The 20399-nt window shown below is 37.2% G+C and overlaps 1 protein-coding gene across 1 annotated transcript; it reads left to right on the top strand.

Moving 5' to 3' along the window:
* The first annotated feature begins 9713 nt into the window (after positions 1-9713).
* Positions 9714-19043, top strand: LOC18021255. The gene is made up of 4 exons (XM_006404389.2): positions 9714-9901; positions 10067-10193; positions 10295-10367; positions 18642-19043. Exons 1-4 carry the CDS (start codon positions 9874-9876, stop codon positions 18900-18902), a joined length of 489 nt encoding a protein of 162 aa, XP_006404452.2. The 5' UTR covers positions 9714-9873; the 3' UTR covers positions 18903-19043.
* The last annotated feature ends 1356 nt before the right edge of the window (positions 19044-20399 follow it).

Raw genomic sequence — 20399 nt, 5'->3', positions numbered from 1 at the left:
TGCATTTCCTATCTTTGTTTTCACTTAACCAGGTTAGACTATTGCTTTGTTTGGGGACAAACAAAGGTTTAAGTCTGGGGGAGTTGATAACACCGTATTTTGACTACTTTTATCGTTCGTTTTGGAAAACGTTTTCTATGTTTTTTATTGCTTTCTAGTGTTTTTATTATGTTTTTCTAGTATTTGTAGTTCCAAAACTCTTTACAGGAAACTTAGGTAAAAACTTAACAAAATGGATAGAAGACCATAGTTCAGACTCAAACCGTTAGAATTTCACCCCCAAATGAAGACCTTCTCACTGTCAGTTTTCCAGCTCAATTTTGGAGACCTTAAAGAAGGAACTACTAGTTTTCCAGCACACTTTACAGCTTGGAAATCTAACGGTTCAATCCAAAGTTACGCGAAGAGCAAGATGTCCCATAAACCAGTCAGAAAGCTTTCCTACCTGCTGCCAACAGCCATTTCATTACGGTCCCGTCCTTCCCGACTGCGGAGATTAGTCTGTCCGACCCTGAAGCCCATTTGCAAGCCCAAAATGATTCTCCCATTTAGAGAAACCCTAAGTGACGACTTGGACACTATAAATACATGTTTATTGGAGCCCTAGACGAGAGAGACACATACAATTTTATTCCTTTTGCAGCTTTTAAGTTTTTGTCTTTCATTTTCTTAGTTTTTAGGTTAAGGGGATAGAGATCTATCTCTTGAACCCTCTTTGTCTTCTATCATAACGATTTCTACACAGCTTTGTAATACAATATTTTTGCTTTCGTTCATCATGTCTGAGTAGTTTTATTGTTGGGTTTTGCTTTTCTCCTCTTTCTCTTGTTGTTTTTTTGTTTGCACTGTGTTTCCTTGTGTGAATGTCTCAAACCTGAGTCTCTTACGCTTTTCCTTATACTATATGTTTAGTTCTTCCATATTTTGTTTGACTCCGTACCCTTTGTTGTTGCTGCTGATCTTTATTCTTCTCCAAGGTACGCCTTACACTTTCCTCATAGTTGGGGTCTTATCGCCCCTCTCCAAGGGTAGTGGGCTATCTCGTGCAGGAACCGTGTCCTTCCCTCAGAAGTTTGCATCGGTTTCTGGTAAACTCCTTCTTCTTCCTTGTTAGAGCAATGGATGTTCGTTGATGCTGTATCATGCCCGATAGGTTGTATCTTCCACTTCTGATTCTTTGCGCATGCTATGGATGGCCTGCTCCCTAAGTCTTTCCATTATTTGTCCTGCGGGGAACCTGATCAAACGCTGGGCGCCAATATTGAAGCCCCCATCTCCAGTATTCAAGGTTGTTCTAACAGCTTTAAATATAGGATATGGATACTGACTACCAGGAAGATGGTCAATTTCATGACCCCATCTCCATTAACGTGGAGCATTATCCCCCTAACACTTTGTTGAGCTTCCCCTCAGATCTAGTTAAAATTTTCTTGTTGAGGAGAGTAGTCCCCAGGCCCCTCTGATCTTCTCGAAAATGGGCTGGGAGATGAGGTTAACTGCACTTGCTTGGTCCACCAAGACTTCTTCGACCCACCTCCGAATTATCATCATAGACACTTTTAGAGCGGGATCTTGGAGGATGGCTCCTAGGGCATTTTTTTCACTGCTAGACGGGGCGGTCAAAGGGATTGAACAGCCGTGACCCCGAAATCTTCCGTTGTCACCTTTTACCTTTTACATTCCGGGATTCTCTCCTCTCCACCAGCTGTCGTCTAGTCTTTTTTCGGTATTATCTTGTTTAGTCAACATCTTATGTGCCTTTTCTGAGAGTAAATGTTGCATGGAAGGGTGGCAAACCACAGCGAGTAACTCCTCTTTAAAGGTGGAGCAGTCATCGTTTTGTGCCAGCCGGATCGATGATACCTGCACCGCGGTTCGGATTCTTTCTGCGACAGCTGCTTCTTACTACTTGCGGTACCAACACCTCCATCTTTTTCCACTTATCGTTCCTTTCTTCATAAAGTGGAGTGAAGGGGACATTGAGCGAATCCTCCTCGGTCGTTTACCGAGATCCCTGGCCTGGTCTGGGTCGTCTCTTCTCACTATTTTTTCCGCTTTCTCCTGATAATTTCCTCTCTTCTGCGCGTCTGGTTGTCTGGATTCAACCCCCTACGGTGCTCTACACTTTAGGAACCGTCGTGGACTGGAAGTGAGAAGGTGGTCAGAACGATGACCGGAAAATGAGACTGTTACACCTTATAAGTTATGAGTATATAAAGAGAAACATAAGCTCAAAGGTAGCAAAATGATTGAGCCCTTTTCTCGTTGGAAAAGGTTAAGTATTTATAAAGTTTTATCTAACCCAGTTTAATATACCGAGTCGAATTCTCGTCTATCAATAAGTAGTGATGAAATAATCTACCCTACCAAATTTATTCTCTCATACCAGCGATGGTCTCCCTTCCTTTTAATGAAATGTGTTATCCCCATATTACCCTTAATTGTGAATTAGGAAAATGAATAATCGACCAATGAGAATTAAGAATGTTCAGCCAATCAGAAGTCTTGGTGGGAATTGTCGACCAATAGGAAAGAAGGAGATTTCAGCCAATAAAAACATTTTAATGAAACTTGTTATCTCCATATTGCCCTTTTTTGTGACAATTCTATTAATGGAAAAGCCTAACAAGAAGCCCAACTAAAATGAATAATTGGGATTCTTGATAATTTCAACTAATCAAAAGTGTTGGAGGTTTCAACCAATCAAAAGTGCTGGAGGGAAATGCTGACCAATAGGAAATAGAGAGGTTTCAGCCAATTAAAACATTTCGGACCAATATTTAAGTCAATCAGAAATCAGGTCGATTCTGGTCTTATTCTACTTTCCTGGGTTTGCTGAAATCTGAAAACTTGGTTTGCATGCAACATCTCCTCTCCACTTTAATTCGGGAAATTCGACGGGGCTTTTACTCTTCCATTCCAACGCCAAAGGACGAGGTAAGTTTTTTTTCATCCTCGGCCTCTGTATTTTTTTTGTGAAGTCGCGAATTGATTCGATTTTGCCCAAGAACAATTGAGGTTTGGATATAATTTCGATTTACAAAATAGGGCAATTCAAAATGGGGAGAGTTCATTTTTTTTATTCACATTGGGTCGCATATGCTCTTTTAATTGACTGGTGAGGTTTAATCGTAATGAGATTTAATTTGTACACCAAATTCGCCGATTCAAGACAACTAGAACAATTTGGTTATAGTAGGAGTTTTCGTATAACTCGGACAATTGGTATTAATGAGTTAAGTTGATATGCAGTGTATATATATATATATATATATATTTTTTTTTTTTTCAGAACACAATGATAACAAATGTATTGTTTGATTATGGAGGAAATTATTCATGTACCGATGATAAATGGATTTCAAAAGAAGGTTCCATATACGGTATAATGTTTAAGACATCAAGCTTAGAGGAAATAAGCTATTCCAATTTAGTGGGTAGGATATGCAAGAAGGTTGGGATAGGAGAATCATCAAGAAAATTGAAACTGAGTTATATTCCGGTAGTAGTGCAAACAAATAAACATTTGTTTATTTTGGATGACGATGATCTTGGTATCTATCTGATGATGCTCCGACTCGTGGCCACCACAGGCGGCCACCTTGGCCACCTCTATTCCACCCTGGCAACCTCCATTTCACCTTTGGCCACTACCATTCCATCCTTGGCTACTTCCACCACCACCTTGACCAAATCTGTTTTGGATCCCTAGCATCCAAGTTTGGTCAAGAATCACCACCACAACCACCTCACAATCCAACACCAACACCAGGTAAGTTTTCTTTTCCTCAATTTTTTTAATTTTTACATACTCTATTTCTCTTCCTTGACTGATTTATTTCACACGGGGAACAGTGTGATTTAAGTCTGGGGGAGGATTTCATCCCTTTCACTTTTTTTGTCCTAGATGGCCAGTTCACCTTTAGCTGGTACCACACCCTTAACCCAAACCTTTATGTTCTAACCTCCGGCATTCTCTCTTAAGTTTATATCAACAGATATGTGCAAAAACGCCGGAGAGGGATGAACAACATAGTTTTCAGTTACTCAAGAGAAAGACTGAAAGAGACTAGAAGGGAGTGTGCTAGAAATCTTATGATGCTTCAGAAAAGCTCATTCTAAAAGGTAATTCTAAAATCATTAATTGAAGCGACTCACTATCCCTTCCGAATGAAGCCATTACAGTATTTCTACCAAGTTAAGACACATCTAATTATCACCCCTCACATCAATCAAAGTGAACTGAACTCAAATTTTTAAGGCAAAACTAATTTCAGTTCCTCGTTCCTAAACCCAGGTATCAGACACTACAGATTCATTCGTAAGCCTTCTGCCTAAGATAAGCAACAGTGAAAGGGCAAAAACGAAGAAGACCGAAGAACAAACCTGAGGCGAATTTGAAGATTGTGATCAGTTTAGAAAATCGGAGACTCCTTGTTCATAGTACCCTCGTAGTTGTACCTAATGGAACAAAATTCCCAGAAATGATAGAGATTCGAATTTAGGGTTATTCAAATTTAGACCCAAAATCGGATCTGATATAGCTAACTGGATGTGGATATTTGACCCATCACTGGTTGGGTCAGTAATTATTATGATGTTCTAAGAGTGACTGAGTATTTTCTCTCTTTTCTGATTTAAAAATAATTCAAAACTAAATTAATTTTTATAACGCAGGTATATGAGAATAAATTGCTTGGTCAACTGGCATATGAGAGTTTGTTTCATCTTATGTGCCTTTTCTGAGAGTAAATGTTGCATGGAAGTATGGCAAACCACAGCGAGTAACTCCTCTTTAAAGGTGGAGCATTCATCGTTTTGTGCCAGCCGGATCAATGATACCCGCACCGCGGTTTGGGTTCTTTCTGTGACAGCTGCTTTTTACTACTTGCGGTACTCGCGCCTCCACCTTTTCCCACTTTTCGTTCCTTTCTTCATAAATTGGAGTGAAGCGGGCATTGAGCGAATCCTCCTCGGTCGTTTACCGAGATCCCTGGCCTTGTCTGGGTCGTCTCTTCTCACTATTTTTTCCGCTTTCTCCTGATAATTTCCTAAATTCTTCTCGTCTGGTAGTCAGGATTCAACCCCCTATGGCTTGATCGTATTTATTTCACTCTTGAGGTCTTTGGCTCTAGCATTTTATGCGCCCATATTTTCTCACCTCCAGGTCGGTCGTCTTTGATCCTGGTTTTTTCCCTAGATCTGAGGCTTGTTCCGTTTACTAACTCAGATAAAGAATTTTGAATAGAGAGTTTTTGATCCTCTCGAGAGGCAGTCTCCTACAAAAAAAGAGAAAACATGAAGGCCCAGAAAACACGAGGGATGCGATGGCTCTTTGATGCTCAAGTTAGAAATCAGTAAAAGAAAAGACCACTAAGTTTAATGGGCTCTTTAAGTGGAAGATCAAACAAGCCAAAAGCTCTTAGGAAGGAATGATTCTACCCGGCCCTAAGTTTAGTGGACTCTTTATGTGGAAAAGCTAAGAAGTGTAAAATTTTGAAGGTGGAAGTGCTCTACACTTTAGGAACCGCCGTGGACTGGAAGTGAGAAGGTGGTCAGAACGATGACCGGAAAATGGGAATGTTAGACCTTATAAGTTACAAGTATATAGAGAGAAACATAAGCTCAAAGGTAGCAAAAAGATTGAGCCCCTTTCTCGTTGGAAAATGTTAAGTATTCATAAAGTTTTATCTAACCCAGTTTAATATACCGAGTTGAACCTCGGATTGTCGGGTTGGCGGGTCGGTCTAGGATCCAGCGTGGTTGGATACGAATCTTGTTCTTACCAACTTTCCTTGTCATCTTCCGCAAGCTACGACACCAGCCCTTGAAGTGTCTCTTTCACTCTTAATATATGGTTTAAGTTTGGCGGTTAAGACATGGTATGGTCTTTGCTAAGCTTCTATCTTCCTTTGTATCCTGTGTGTGATCACTATCACCTGACACGTGTAAGCACTGAGAATTAAATGTCGATCTCGTGGGTTTACAAAGGTATATGCAATTGATTTAGTCAAGCGCATATTCCAATTGTCGAGTGTAGAGAAATTTGAATAGTGCTTCCTGCTTAGGAAGATATTTATACCTAGCTTGGATCCTTTGATACTAGGATCGGGCTGTCGAGATTGTCTCGCTGGCTGTCGTTTTTCTCTGGATACTTGTGTGGATTACACTTTCTTAGATCCCGGCATTCTTAATTTGGTCCGGGGAGACCGTACCTGCAAAAAAGCCATGGACGCCACGTGCAAGCACATGATTTGTCCATGTAGAAATGATCGAATTTGTCTCCAACATTATTGATAAAAATAGCCTTGTTACGTTATTGGTGACGTTATTTACTACTGAAAAATAGATGGGTTTTTTTTAGACGATCTGAGACTCTTTTCTTTTGATATGGAATGTTAATATTTCTTTTGAACCTTTCACTTAGATGTTCTTGTGTCAAATGAGCTTCCTTTCTTTTGATATTGAAGGTCTATATATTAGGTGGAGATGAATATATTGACATGTTGTAAATGATGGTTTAATATATGGAAGAACAAAGTGTACAAAGGCGTCTATACTATTATTTACTTTAAACGAATACATGTTGTCGGAAATACAAGGTAAACATATTTAACACTTTATACATATAGATATATGATCTTACACTTGAGCTTCTTATTGTTATTTTAAGTCATACTTAGTAAACTTTGTTTAATATTTTTCTAGGTGAGGAACATACATATTTTAGCTAGGACAGTATTGATACTTATGATAAGGATAAGATTGACGAAAAAGTCTACACCCAGTAATTTCTTAATATTATTAAGATCTCGGGATTGCCGAACCATCAATTAAAACTAAAAATAGAAACACATATTATGTTGCTTCAAAATATTAACCCTGGAGGTGGTTTATGCAATGGAACAAGATTCTTGGTAACACAATTGGCCAAACATGTTATTCAAGCTAGCCACATAACTGGTGAGTATATTGGTCAAAAGGTCTTGATCCCACGAATGTTTGTTTCCCCCCACCTATGCGATGACTATCAATAAAAGCCAAGGACAGACCTTGCAAAAGGTTGGACTGTATTTACCAAAACCCGTTGTTTCCCATGGACAACTTTATGTGGCTATTTCATGTGTTACTTCGAGAGCTGGTTTAAAAATTCTGATAACAGATACTATGGGTAAGCCATAAAATAAATAATTTGAATGTTGTATACAAGACCGTCTTTCAGAATTTAAGAAAATGCTAATTTATTTTATTTGTTTTGGTTTAGATATTTACTAATTAATTTAATTCCTTTAATGACATTTTAGTTTACTTATGCTTCAGAATTGATACTTTTTCTAGTAAATATAAAGAAAATTGAGTACAAAACTATAATGGTGTTTGAAAAATACACATTGAAACAACCTGCAATTTAAAGATCTATGGTATTGCAATGTTGTATATCAGCAAATATTGATGCACATAACAATAATGGTCATGGTTGATAAAGTGATCGATAAGTTTTTTTTTCAAAAGTACCATTATCCAACTATTGAAATTTATGAGTTTATCAATGATGTGGTTGTCGGTGTGTCGAGGGTTGTCAAGTTTTACCCTAAATGAAATCAATAGCTGCAAGTGCACAGCTGATCGATTGTAGTACTTAGGGATCGAATCCACAGGGAAGGAGGATCTTTTCCTGCAAAAAGCCTTTGAAAGAAATATAAAGTAAGGAAGTTTAGAACCAAACGGTTTTGTGGGAGATTTGGTGGTGTGTTTAAAATGTAAAAACGAATCTAAAAATAAACTATGGAAATTGAAATGACCTAATAACTAAACTTAACGAAAATGAATAAAAACGAGAAAAACGGATATTCTAATTGCTTAAATGAAAATTAACTAAAAAGGAATGAGAATATTGAACTAAAGCTTGAAATAAAAACGGTGTGAATCTATATGAAAGAAGGCGTTGGGGTTCAGGGAAGTTTTCTCAGGGGTACAAACGATTCAAAACATTGCTAGAGAGTAAAATTGATAAGATCTTAGCTTAAACTTTTCGAACTGGAGTCACGGACGTATAAATACGCCACTGTCGTGATCATAGACAACTATCTCTCTCAACCCTGACCAGTAGGTTTCCACTCTGGCCCTGGAAAAGAAGAGATGCATTATGTTTAAGACTCGTCAGCATTCACAAATCGCCCATAGGTAGGTTTCCACTCCTATGTTTGTTTTGCTCTCTCAAACTAGATCTGACACCGGATGAACACTTTCGTGTCACCAAGCATCTGGATCGGATTGTAGTTCATGACGCTACTCTCATGCAATAAAAACGAATTCAGAAGAAAAAGTTCTAAGATTCGGCTCAAAAGCTCATGGAATCCTCATCGAACATATAAATCCCCGTCGAAAATCCCTTAATCCCAACAATAAAACTACTCAGACATGATGAACGAAATCAAAAACATAGTATTAAAAAGTAGAATAGAAACCGAAATTGAAAAAGAAAGAACAAGGGTTCAAGAGACAAATCTCTCTCTCCCTAAAAGCTAAAGTAAAAACAATAAGAAAAATATAAGGTAATGATTCGGTTTTTTTTCGATTACGGTTCCTAAAACATGTATTTATAGTGCTCAAGACATCTCTGGACGTCACTTAGGGTTTCTCCAAATGAGGGAATCATTGTGGGCTTCAGAAATGGGCCTTCGGGCTCGGAGTTGGCTGGCCGTGGTCGGGATGGCTGTGACCGTGGGGAATGGCTTGCTGGCCGCGGTCGCGGTGCTTCTGACCGCGGTCGCGGTGCTTATGACCGCGGGAAATTGCTTGTTGGCCGCGGGTGGAAATGCCTGCCGGCTGGTTTACGGGACATCTTGCTCTTCGCGTATCTTTTGATTGAACCGTTGGATTGCCAAGCTGTAAAGTGTGCTGGAAATCTGATACTTCCATCTTTAAGATCTCCAAATTTGAGCTGGATCAGACGGTGAGAAGGCCTTCAATCATGGGTGAACTTCAGACGGTTTGACTCTGAGCTGAAATCTGGTTTTCTATTCATTTTGTTAAGTTTTTCCCTAAGTTACCTGAAAAGAGTTTTGGAACTACAAATACTACAAAAACGTAATAAAAGTACTTGAAAGCAATTAAAAACATAGAAAAAGTATTTCAAAACGATCCATAAAAGTGGTCAAAATACGGTGTTATCAATCAACAATACAGATCACAATAACAACAAATACTCTTCAAAATTTTAAATGTTTATATAAGATCTAAGCTTTTTACCATTATAAAAAAAATTAATAAATGATTCATGATAGTTAGTATTGTTTAAACAAGAGAATATTAAAACATATCATCTGAAAGATTATATATAATTTACAAATCTTCTACTTATCAGTGATCGCCTCTACAAATTTTATAATCAGTTTTGCATACATCGCAAGTCCGCGCTTGGCACGGATTCCATTATAGTATTTTTGTTTATTTATTAATTTACCGTAAGAATAATTAAAATCCAGAAGTCGACAAAAAAAAGAGGAAAGTAAAATCCTTCAACTAATACACTTTTTGTTACTTACTTAATTTCGCTAAAATGATGATTAATTTCTCTGCAGGTTATTGAAAATTGATTACTTTGAGATAATTTACTAAACCTAAAGCCGAAACAAAAAATCTACGTATTCACAGCCTAGTTTGATTTCAGATGTGTTTAAAAACGTATGGGCCCAAATTCATAAACTTAGTAGTAGGACAAAAAACCTTCGGTCTGTTGAAGAAATAGAGGGATCACGCATCCACTCAGATCCACAGATTAAAAAACGTAAGAAAAATAAATAAACAAATCAGATTAGCCTTTTGTGTAACATCATTTTTCGGCAATCAGAGAAGAAGAAGTTCATCGCCATGGGACAAGTTTTCGACAAGCTCCGAGGTTAATTATCTCTCTTTCCGTTTTAAATTGATTTCAGTTATAAAGTCCACACAATAAGTAGTTAACACCCAAAGTAAAACAAATCGGTTTGATGGTGAAGAAATTGTTCATACATAATGAAATTGGTTCTTATGTAAATTATAGAATCTCGATTGTTAATTACAGGTAAGCAGTGGAGGCAGAAGCAGGTACAGGCGATATGTGATCGGGTTTTTGATCGGTTTAAGCTTCAAACCGGAAAAGCCAATTTTACTTTTGAAGAGCTATACATCGCTGTGCTTCTCGTTTACAAGTAAGATCTTCGATTCTTTTAGGAGTTTGTAGATTCAGAATTAAATATCTAATCTTTGCAGCTTGTTTACTTTCTTTTCACTTGTTGGGATGTTTTCTCAGTGACATAAACAAGGGATTGCCGGGTCCTCATTTCGATCCGCCTTTAAAGGATTTAGTCAAAAGCATGATGACGGTAATTTCTAGAGACTGTCAATAAGCAAACGCCCAAATTTGCTTTCACACTTGTGTTTAAAATGTTAATAGTGTTAAAAATGGTTGACTATCCATTCTAATATTTTAATAGTTACTTAGATAAGAAAGAGAGTTATCGACATTGACTTACCTAGTAGCCCTCTCTAGTATAAATATGTGTTGCGTTTTACAGTTTAACACACAACAATAATAAGAAAAAAAAATCTTCTCTCCACTCACATCACTCTCGACATATACTATAATAATATATCGATAATATTATTTAAAATTTTGTTCAATTTATTCAAAAATTTATATATTATTTCGGGATGATAGATTATGCTTCCTCGAATCGATCGTTATGATAGGTTAAGTTTTTTCGATCGTATGATTATATGGCAGACTATGTTTTCTCAGGTTATATGTATGGAGTGAAAGGTTAAACCTTCTATTTGATTTTATATTTGTGGAGTAGAAGGTTATATCTCCTCCTCAAAACTATGGTCGACTTTGCTTTCTATATTACTTTAAATATATGTTTAAATTATATATGCGTATTTAAAAGTTTTTATCAATGTTTCTTTAAAAACAAAATTTCAATTGAATTTTTGCTAAATTTATGATATGCATACAGTTATCACGTCAAATTTGGCAAAACTCGAAATCCATGTCCTTGATGTGTCTAAAAGAAATTGTATGTCATGGGCAATATGTGCAAAAAATACATCTAAGAAACAAGCTTTTCGATACCATCGATAAGTCAATAATTAAACAAGCAGCAGACCAATCCGAATTTCTGGTTTGACTCCGGTTTCCTGATTTCCTAATTTTTTTTTTTTTTTTTTTTTTTGACTGGTGTCGACCGACACTGATGGTGGTGTCGCTCGACACCAAGCACTTCGTATCTGTTACACCTAAAACACAAAAACATAAAACAAAAATCAAAAGAAACAAAAAGACTTATGTGCAGACTTACCAGTGGGTTGCCTCCCACCAAACGCTTTTTTTAAGTCATTAGCTTGACTTGATGGATGGACTATGCATCTGGTGGATCAGACAGTGGCAAAGAATGCCTCTGTGAAAGCCGTCTCATCCATGGTGGTGTGTAAGCGTTGTGCGCATGAGGTCGTCCAAGGAATGCAGGAATAGCACCAGGGTGAGATCTGTGTTTGGGTGACCTTGACCTTTGCTTTGGTGGAGATGAATGGAACCTGATGTTGTGAGCTTCCTGATCAACAGCAGTCACTGGTTCTGTAGACTTTTTCGTCAACTCAGGTTGATCTCTCACCTTTTCAGCATCAAACACGTTCGGATCTCCAACTATCACTTCAGGTATTGCACTGACTTGGAATGTCTGACCATCTATGGTTGAATCCTTCAGCTTCTCCATCTTGAAAGTCATGATGGTATCTCCCAGGTGGAGATCAAGGTTACCATGCTTGACATCAATTACCGCTCCAGCTGTAGCTAAAAACGATCTTCCCAGGATAAGAGGATCTTTGGGTTCCTCTCCATATTCCAGAACCACGAAATCTGTAGGAATTATGCATTCACCAACTATAATCGGAACATCCTCCAAGACACCTTTTGGGATTCTTTTAGATCGATCTGCTAGGATCAAAGAGATCTTAGTTGGCTTGAAGCCAGTCATCCCAAGGTTAACAGCTACAGAGTATGGCATGAGGTTGACTCTCGAACCAAGATCACACAGCGATCTCTTGAACCTCTCTGAGAAGATAGAGCAGTCCAAAACAAAGCTTTCTGTGTCCGAAAGCTTCTCTGGCATCTTATTCTGAATCATAGTACTGACCTGTTTAGAAATCATCATCACTCCTTCCTCATGACTCAGATTATTAGTCACCATCTTCTTCACATAGTGTTTGAGAGTAGGAGCAATCTTCACAGCATCAACCAAAAGAATCTCAATCACAAGCTTCTCCATCAAAGCCTTGCATCTGGCATCGTCTAGCTCCTGCTTAGAGTTCTTAGGACTCCTTGGGTATGGAATCTTAGGTTTGTAAACCTTTTCCTCAACTGGCTTTGGCTTCTTAGTGATATCTGATTCAGTTGGCGGCTGGTGTCGCTCGACACTAGTGGTGGTGTCGCTCGACACTGCTAGTGCCTTCTTCGTATCTTCGACTTGGTGTCGCGTGACACTAGTGGTGGTGTCGCTCGACACCGGCTCTGCAGTTTTAAAATCTTCAGCAGATTCCTCCAGTTCCACGATTTCATCCTCACAAACACCCTTTTTAAGCTCATGAGTAAGCTTTTTACCACTTCTCAACGTGATGGCACTGCAGTAATGTCTTGGGTTGGTGTCAGTCTTCCCAGGAAGAAATCCTTCATGCCTTTTTACAGCCTCAGCAGTTTGAGCAACTTGAATGTCCAGCTTTTTGACATGAGTGTTCAGAGCTTCGAATTTTCCATTGAAATCTAGATACAGAGCATCAATCTTCCCATTGAAATCCACAGTAATCTTTTGCTGACCTTCCAAGATCTGTTCCAGCATAGATTTCATCTCATTATCAGGAGTTTGAGGAGGAGGAGAACCATAATTCCTTGAAAACCTGTTGTTGGAGTAGGATGTCTGGTACTGAGGATTGGAGTTATAACCAGAAGAGTTCTGATTACCTGTGAAGGTACTCCTCTGATTATTTCCATTGTAATTCATGTTCCCTGACTGAGTACTAAATCTCTGGCCCTGAAATCCAGCTCCATTGATGAAGTTAACATCCTCTTGCTCAGCTTCTTCATCAGGTTCGAATCTGACAGATTTCTTACCCACAAGAAGACTGTGCACAGAGTCCAGCTTAGCCTTCACCTCAGCAATCTGCGATCCATCCATGTTTCCAGCCTGCTTCCTTCGCTGATAGTCTGCATTCTTTGTACTATTGCTAGATGCCAAGTTCTCAATAAGCACAACAGCATCTTCAGGATATCTGGTGTTGAAATTCCCATTACTTGCAGCATCAAGCGCCATCTGATACCTCCAATCAACACCTTTGAAGAAAATACCCAGAAGCTGAACATCACTGAAACCATGATGTGGATAATCTCTCTGATACGATTTGAATCGCACCCAAAAAGCCTTGAACGCTTCAGTTGGTTCTTGAGAGAATGTCGAAATTTTTGTTCTCAATTCCTCAGACCTAGCATCATCAAAGAAGTTGTGCAGGAAGGAATTCCTGGTCTCCTCCCAAGTAGTGAGTGATCCTGGCTCCAACTGCTTCAACCAGTTAGCTGCTTCTCCAGCAAGAGAATAAGGAATCAGCTTGCAGAGGAGGAAATCATTAGACACTCCATTGTATTTGATGCTGGTGACCAAGTCCTCAAACCTCTCGATGTGATCCATAGGGTGCTCATGAGAGTGACCATGAAAAGGATGCTGTCCCACAAGAGTGTAATACACAGGCTTCAGCTCAAAGTCATTCCTCTGAAATGCAGGAGCGCGAATCGCAGACCGATTTGCATAGAATTGCTCAGGTCTGTTGTAGTCACCCAGCGTCCTGATAGTGTTACCCTCTCCATCAAGTCGCTGGCCTCTCTCATTACACACATGACCATCTTGGTCTCTCCAGACTCCAGCATCATCACGAACCAATGCCAATGCGTTCTCCATCTCTGCTGGTTTCTGAGACAAAGAGAAAGAACAATGTAAGTAATAAAGTAAAAAAATAAAATTAAGAAAAACGATGGGTGTCGCGCGACACCAGTGCTGGTGTCGCTCGACACTAAGAAAAAATTAGTCGAAACTCAAGAATTAAAGTCTAATGGCGAAAATCAAGTCCCCGATAACGGCGCCAAAACTTGATCTGCTCAAAGTTTAATTCCTAGAGCTACTCTGCAAGAGCACATATGTGCAGTTGCAGTATTGCAGGGGTCGAACCACAGAGACGAGAGATTCACTCAATAAACCAATTAGACTCGAATTACGCTAAGCAAAAACAATGAAATTAAAAGCAGCAATGAAATCAAAACGGTTGTAAACTCGATGGAAAAGAATTAGGCTTAGGGTTTTTCTCAGGAAATCAGAGAATGCAGATAAAACAACTAGTCAAGATTCAGGTTAAGCGCGGTTCTTGAACTCAAATCACGAAATTATAATTAACCAACTTTCGTTGCGAGAATTCTCTAAGTCTAAATCCTAGAATCCCAAATTTCTTTGCAAATCCTAAAGATATAAACTAGCCTTAAGTGCAGGTTTGATATGTTCATAACGTATCTAAACCAAATTTCTTTGCGGATAGCTACTTTGCTCACCATAGGTTCTTTCCAGTTATTCAATTACACTTTCGTGTCAATCAATTAACCTAAGATCTAAGTTCTAGGTGGCCAGTCCAGAATTAGCTTTAAGAACAACCTATGGTGAAGAACTAATCAGATTATGAACCCTAACTAGCAAATCAATCCAACATTCAATGAAATTCCTTATGAGAACCCTAAACCTAACAAGCTAACTACTCAGATATGAATATTAAAGCAACAGACATGAATGAATAGATTGCAAATAAGAAATCACTGAATAAATAACAGGGGTTCGAAATCTTCTCTCAAAACAAACAGAGTTCAGACTTGTCTCCCCAAAAGCTCTCAAAAGTAAAGATGACCAAAGTTTTCTCTCTGAAAGTCTAAAAATATAAAAGGTCTCGATGAAGGAGGCAGAAACCCTTCTTAAATCTAAAAACACGTTTTGGGCCTTTTTGTAAATACTAAAGACTTCAGGGCTTCACAGATTCTTCAGAAATTGGATAAAATCGCGTTTTTCCTTTTGTGGTCTTCGGTGTCGAGCGACACCGATGGTAGTGTCGAGCGACACTCGTGCACAGCTGAAATCATCCTTCACGAAAATCGATCCATTTAGCTCCAAAATGCTCCAAAATCTCCAATTAAGGTCCAAACGTACCTAGGACCTGTAAAGACTCCAAAAGACTCGAAAAACACTAAAAAGACTCTATAAATAAGACATATATCATGGACAAAAACCATAAAAACCATGATATATCATGTATGGGTCGGGTCGATGGTTCAGATGCGGTATAGCTCTTGCTGAACCTCTGCTTTTCCCTCTAATTACTGCGAAATGTCAATGTCGCCTGACACATGTAAGAAAGATGCATTAAATGCTAATCTCGTCGGTTTGTAAGGGTATGAGCAATCAAATTAGACTAGTGCATATTCCTATTATCGAATGGAGAAAATTTTGAATAGTGTTTTCCACTTATAGATTTACTCATACCTTGCCCGGTTCCCTCGATATTGGGACAGGGCTGCTGGGATTGCTTAGTGATGTGTCTGTTGTGTGAGGGTTGTCAAGTTTTATCCTAAATGAAATCAATAGCCGCAAGTGCACAGCTGATCGATTGTAGTACTTAGGGATCGAATCCACAGGGAATGAGGATCTTTCCTGCAAAAGCCTTCGAAAGAATATAAAGTAAGGAAGTATAGAACCAGGCGATTTTTGTAAGGGTTTTTGTGGTGTCTTTAAAACGTTAAAACTAATCTTAACGAGAAAATACGGAAATTAAAATGACCTAATAACTAAACTTAACGAAATTGACTAAAAACGAGAAAAACGGCTAAACCTAATTGCTTAAATGAAAATCAATTAAGAGAATGAAAATGATGAACTAAAGCTTGAAAGAAAATCGGTGTAAATCTCTAGAAAAGAAGGCGCTGGGTTTCAGAGAAGTTTTATCTGGGGTATGAACGATTCAAAACATTGCTAAAGAGTAAATTTGATAAGATCTTAGCTTAAACTTTTCGAACTAGAGTCACGAACGTATGAATACGCCACTGTCGTGATCATAGACAACTATCTCTCTCAATCCTGACCAGTAAGTTTCCACTCTGGCCCTGGAAGAGAAAAGATGCATTATGTTTAAGACTCGTCAGCATTCACAAATCACCCTTGGGTAGGTTTCCACTCATATGTTTGTTTTGCTCTCCCAAACTAGATCTGACACCGGATGAACATTTTCGTGTCACCAAGCATCTGGATTAGATTGTAGTTCATTACGATACTCTCATACAATAAAAGTAAATTCAGAAGAAAAAGTTCTAAGATTCGGCTTCAATAGCTCATGGAATCCTCATCGAACATATATATCCCCATCAAAAATCTCACTTGACCCAACAATAAAACTACTCATATATGATGAACGAAATCAAAAACATAGTATTAAAAAGTAGAGCAATAATCAAAATTAAAAAAAGAAGAACAAGGGTTCAAGAGACAAATCTCTCTCTCCCTAAAAGCTAAAACTTAAAAAGTATTGTAAAACAATAAGAACATATGAGGTGATACGAATTAGGGTTCCTAAAACATGTATTTATAGTGCTCAAGACATCTATGGGCGTCACTTAGGGTTTCTCCAAATGAGGGAATAATTTTGGGCTTCAGAAATGGGCCTTCGAGTTCAGAGTTGGCTGGCCGCGATCGGGAAGCCTCTGACCGTGGTGAAATGGTTGTAAGCCGCGGGTGGAAATGCTTGCCGGCTAGTTTACGGGACATCTTGCTCTTCGCGTATCTTTCGATTGAACCATTGGATTGCCAAGATGTAAAGTGTGCTGGAAAGCTGATACTTCCATCTTTGAGATCTCCAAATTTGAGCTGGATCAGACAGTGAGAAGGCTTTCAATCGGGGGTGAGCTTCTGATGGTTTGACTCTAAGCTAAAAATCTGGTCTTCTATCCATTTTGTTAAGATTTTCTTTAAGTTTCTTGAAAAGAGTTTTGGAACTACAAATACTAGAAAAACGTAATAAAAGTACTTGAAAGCAATAAAAACATAAAAAAAATATTTCAAAATGATCCATAAAAGTGGTCATACGGTGTTATCACTTAGATGGATGACTCTACTATCTGGGTACCTATGCAGGCCACACTTCCTTATATTTTGACTCTTTCGAATTCCCAGCTTAGGTCTAGGACATAGAGAAAGTGATATCTTCTTCTCCTTACCACTAATTTTACGACCTCCTTATCCATGACTGTTTGGCCTGCACTGTCAGATACAAAGAATCCGGGAACATGTGGCCTATCATGTCGGATCTCCTGAATCCGAATGGATAAGAAATCCGGTACTATATGCTTAAGTTGTATTAGACCATAAGTTTAATATGAATCTTAATTTGGTCTAGAAAGGCTGTACCAATAAAAAAGTCATAGACGCTATATGCAAGTATGCAATTCATCTATGTGGGAATGACCGAATTTATACCGAACAGAAAAATTAAAACAAATTCTCAATTTTTTTGTTCAAAATGTCAAAAAAATTCACACTTTAATTTATCAATTTCTTTCACAAAATCGAAAGGCAAAACCCAAACAAATATATTTTGTGGTTCATTTAGAAAGCATACACTCTAAAAAAACGGCTGGATAATGCATAAAACGAGTAGGATATAGTAATCTATACTTTTGGAATCAATTTCCAAACATCTCTTATTTTTTTAAAAGATAAATTAAAGCTGTTGCCAAACTATATTAAATATGTTGCCAAACAATATTAAACAAATATGTTATTATTATTTTTTATTATCATCAATGAATATAAAAATTAAATTGTTGAAATTAATAAATATTTAAATTTTAAATTAAATTAGAATAGGCGAGTTAAGATTATAGTTTTATAATGGCGTTTTTTTACAGGTTGTTCGTCAACATCTAAAATAGTATGTTGATTGGAGACATGTTAAATGCGGGTTATCCCATTTTAATACCCATGAATACATATATTGGTTGTGTTGTCATATAATATCAAATTATAAAAAAGTTTACAAAATGGATCATAAAATTTGGATAGCTAAAATCATTAATTTTGAATCAGACCTGTTATACCATAAATATATTTTCATACAATATAAAAACATAAAACAAAAATACAAATAAAATTTGCTGTTCATCCTCTATTGAGATTAAATTTTTTAAAAAATTTTTGCGAACAAGTTTCTTATCTCTTATAATTATATCAATGTAATGAAGTTCTGGTTTCAAATTTTATTTCAATACATTAAATATATCAAAATAACATAACATATCATGAGCGAACGAGTCGTAAGAATCTAGTTAATTTTAAAAATGTTGCTCCGAGTAATAAGCTGACATCCCACATGTAGTTATCCTTCCCCAAGAATTTGGTTACTCGGGTAAGACATCAATGGTGCCGGGTGACCCACTCTGACTTGAAATGCAGAGGATAGGTAGAATCCTAAGTGTTTAGGAAAATATTTTTATTCTAAGTGCTCATATTGTTTGTTTGATGTTCTTGTAATAGGACTGCGATATTAACTTGGATGGAGAAATTGATCGGGAGGAGTTCGTGAAGTTTGTTGAGCTGCTTACGGCTGACACATTCGCAGTGGTGAGTCAGGGTTTGATCATATCGTTGATTGTGGCTCCGACTGTGGCTATTGCGACAAAGAAGGCCACTGAAGGTGTCCCCGGAGTTGGAAAAGTAGTGCAGAAGCTGCCAACTTCAGTGTATGCTTCTCTTGTGACTCTTGCAATAGTGTGGGCGAATTCTGATACAAGTTAAGCTTCTTAGATTTCAAAAGCTTGCTACCCAAATAAATGTGTTTATACTCAACTGCTAGAACAAGTTCTTTGAGCACGAAAATATAGAAACAATGCAAGTTTTGATTGAAATAGTAGTTTATTTCATATTTGGATGATACTACCTTTATGAGTTTAGTCTTACTCGATAGCTATTCAAACTTTGACGAATTATTGACCACAAAAGCAAACAGTTTTTGTAAAAGTAAAACCTTATATTGTCCGCTATTTTAATATCTTAGGGCTTGAACGTTTTTATATATAAGGAAAGAATGTACGTGGCCAGTGTTAAGTATATTGAAAGTTATTATTTATGTTTATGACGGGCTCATATTGGTTTATAGTATGATCGCACCAATCTGCAAAATATGTAGTAATTGACCAAATGTTTTGTATTATTTTCCACCTACAGAAATGTTTTTGTAATTGACAGATTCTGGGGAAATAACCATAGAAAAATTAAAAATACAGAAAATGAGAACAATACGTGACATATTTCTGGTTAGCCATCGGTAACTAGGCAATCGAATATTCTATGCAAATTTGAAAATTGAGAATTGGATTACAAAGATATCTGGAAAAAAGAGTCATAAAATTGACACACTAAATTCGTATGCATGAATCCTATTTTAAAACTAAATGACAAGAGGGCATCGTAACCCATTAATTGTTGTCCTTGTTACTGCAATAAAGTGTATAAAAATTCCTTATTGTCAATGATTAGTAAATTGAAAATGGAAGAAAATAACAGAAAATAACTAACCTTTATGGATTTGAATATTATAAATTGAATTAAAACAAAAGTTCCAGACCCTCTGCTATCATTTGTGAATAAACTCTTCACAACAAAATATTCAATCTCAAATCATGAACTTTTGGTTAGCAGATGTTCGAATAAATCCTGAAATTATCTACTTACTCAAGTACGTATTAATTGTATGATCCTTTGCAAATGAAATAATGAGTATAGTTTATATATGTTAAAAAAAAGTTGAAATAGTTTAGTTAGTTATAATTTTCAAAAAAATTTAATAGTACATTTGCATCAGCAATAAGCAATTCTAATGTTACGCCTTAATGTAGTATATATTCAGTCAACTTTCTCAACAATTTAACACAGATGCACCATTCAGTCAAACTGGGATTCACGCCTTCAATGTAATTAAATGCATCCATTTTGTGCTCTGAAGTGAAAATACTTAATTGTATTATATATATTGAAAACATTCAAGGCCACTAAAATTTAGGGTTTAGAAGATATTGTTAAGAAATTCAAAATAAATGAGTATATTCGATCATTATATGATAAGTATCTGATATGGTAAATTACAATGTACATTTCCAAATAATATATTGACTGATATAATTGTACTCTGCTTCATGGTAACAATAGGTATATCATAATATATACAAAACTTTAATGATCATTGTGATGAATGTTTATACTCTATTTAGCAGAATTTATTGGTCAAAAATAGTA

This window comes from Eutrema salsugineum, unplaced genomic scaffold (assembly GCF_000478725.1).
Source record: "Eutrema salsugineum unplaced genomic scaffold, Eutsalg1_0 scaffold_16, whole genome shotgun sequence".
NCBI classification, from domain to species: Eukaryota; Viridiplantae; Streptophyta; class Magnoliopsida; order Brassicales; family Brassicaceae; genus Eutrema; species Eutrema salsugineum.
Note: the sequence above shows the minus strand (reverse complement) of the source record. Positions and strands in the feature narration are given on the sequence as shown.

Excerpts from the sequence above, each read along its gene's own strand:
- LOC18021255 (XM_006404389.2), top strand. The coding sequence starts at position 9,874 with ATGGGACAAGTTTTCGACAAGCTCCGAG. Across the intron at positions 9,902-10,066 it reads AGTTTTCGACAAGCTCCGAG|GTAAGCAGTGGAGGCAGAAG; the intron begins GTTAATTATCTC and ends TGTTAATTACAG. Across the intron at positions 10,368-18,641 it reads TAGTCAAAAGCATGATGACG|GACTGCGATATTAACTTGGA; the intron begins GTAATTTCTAGA and ends TTCTTGTAATAG.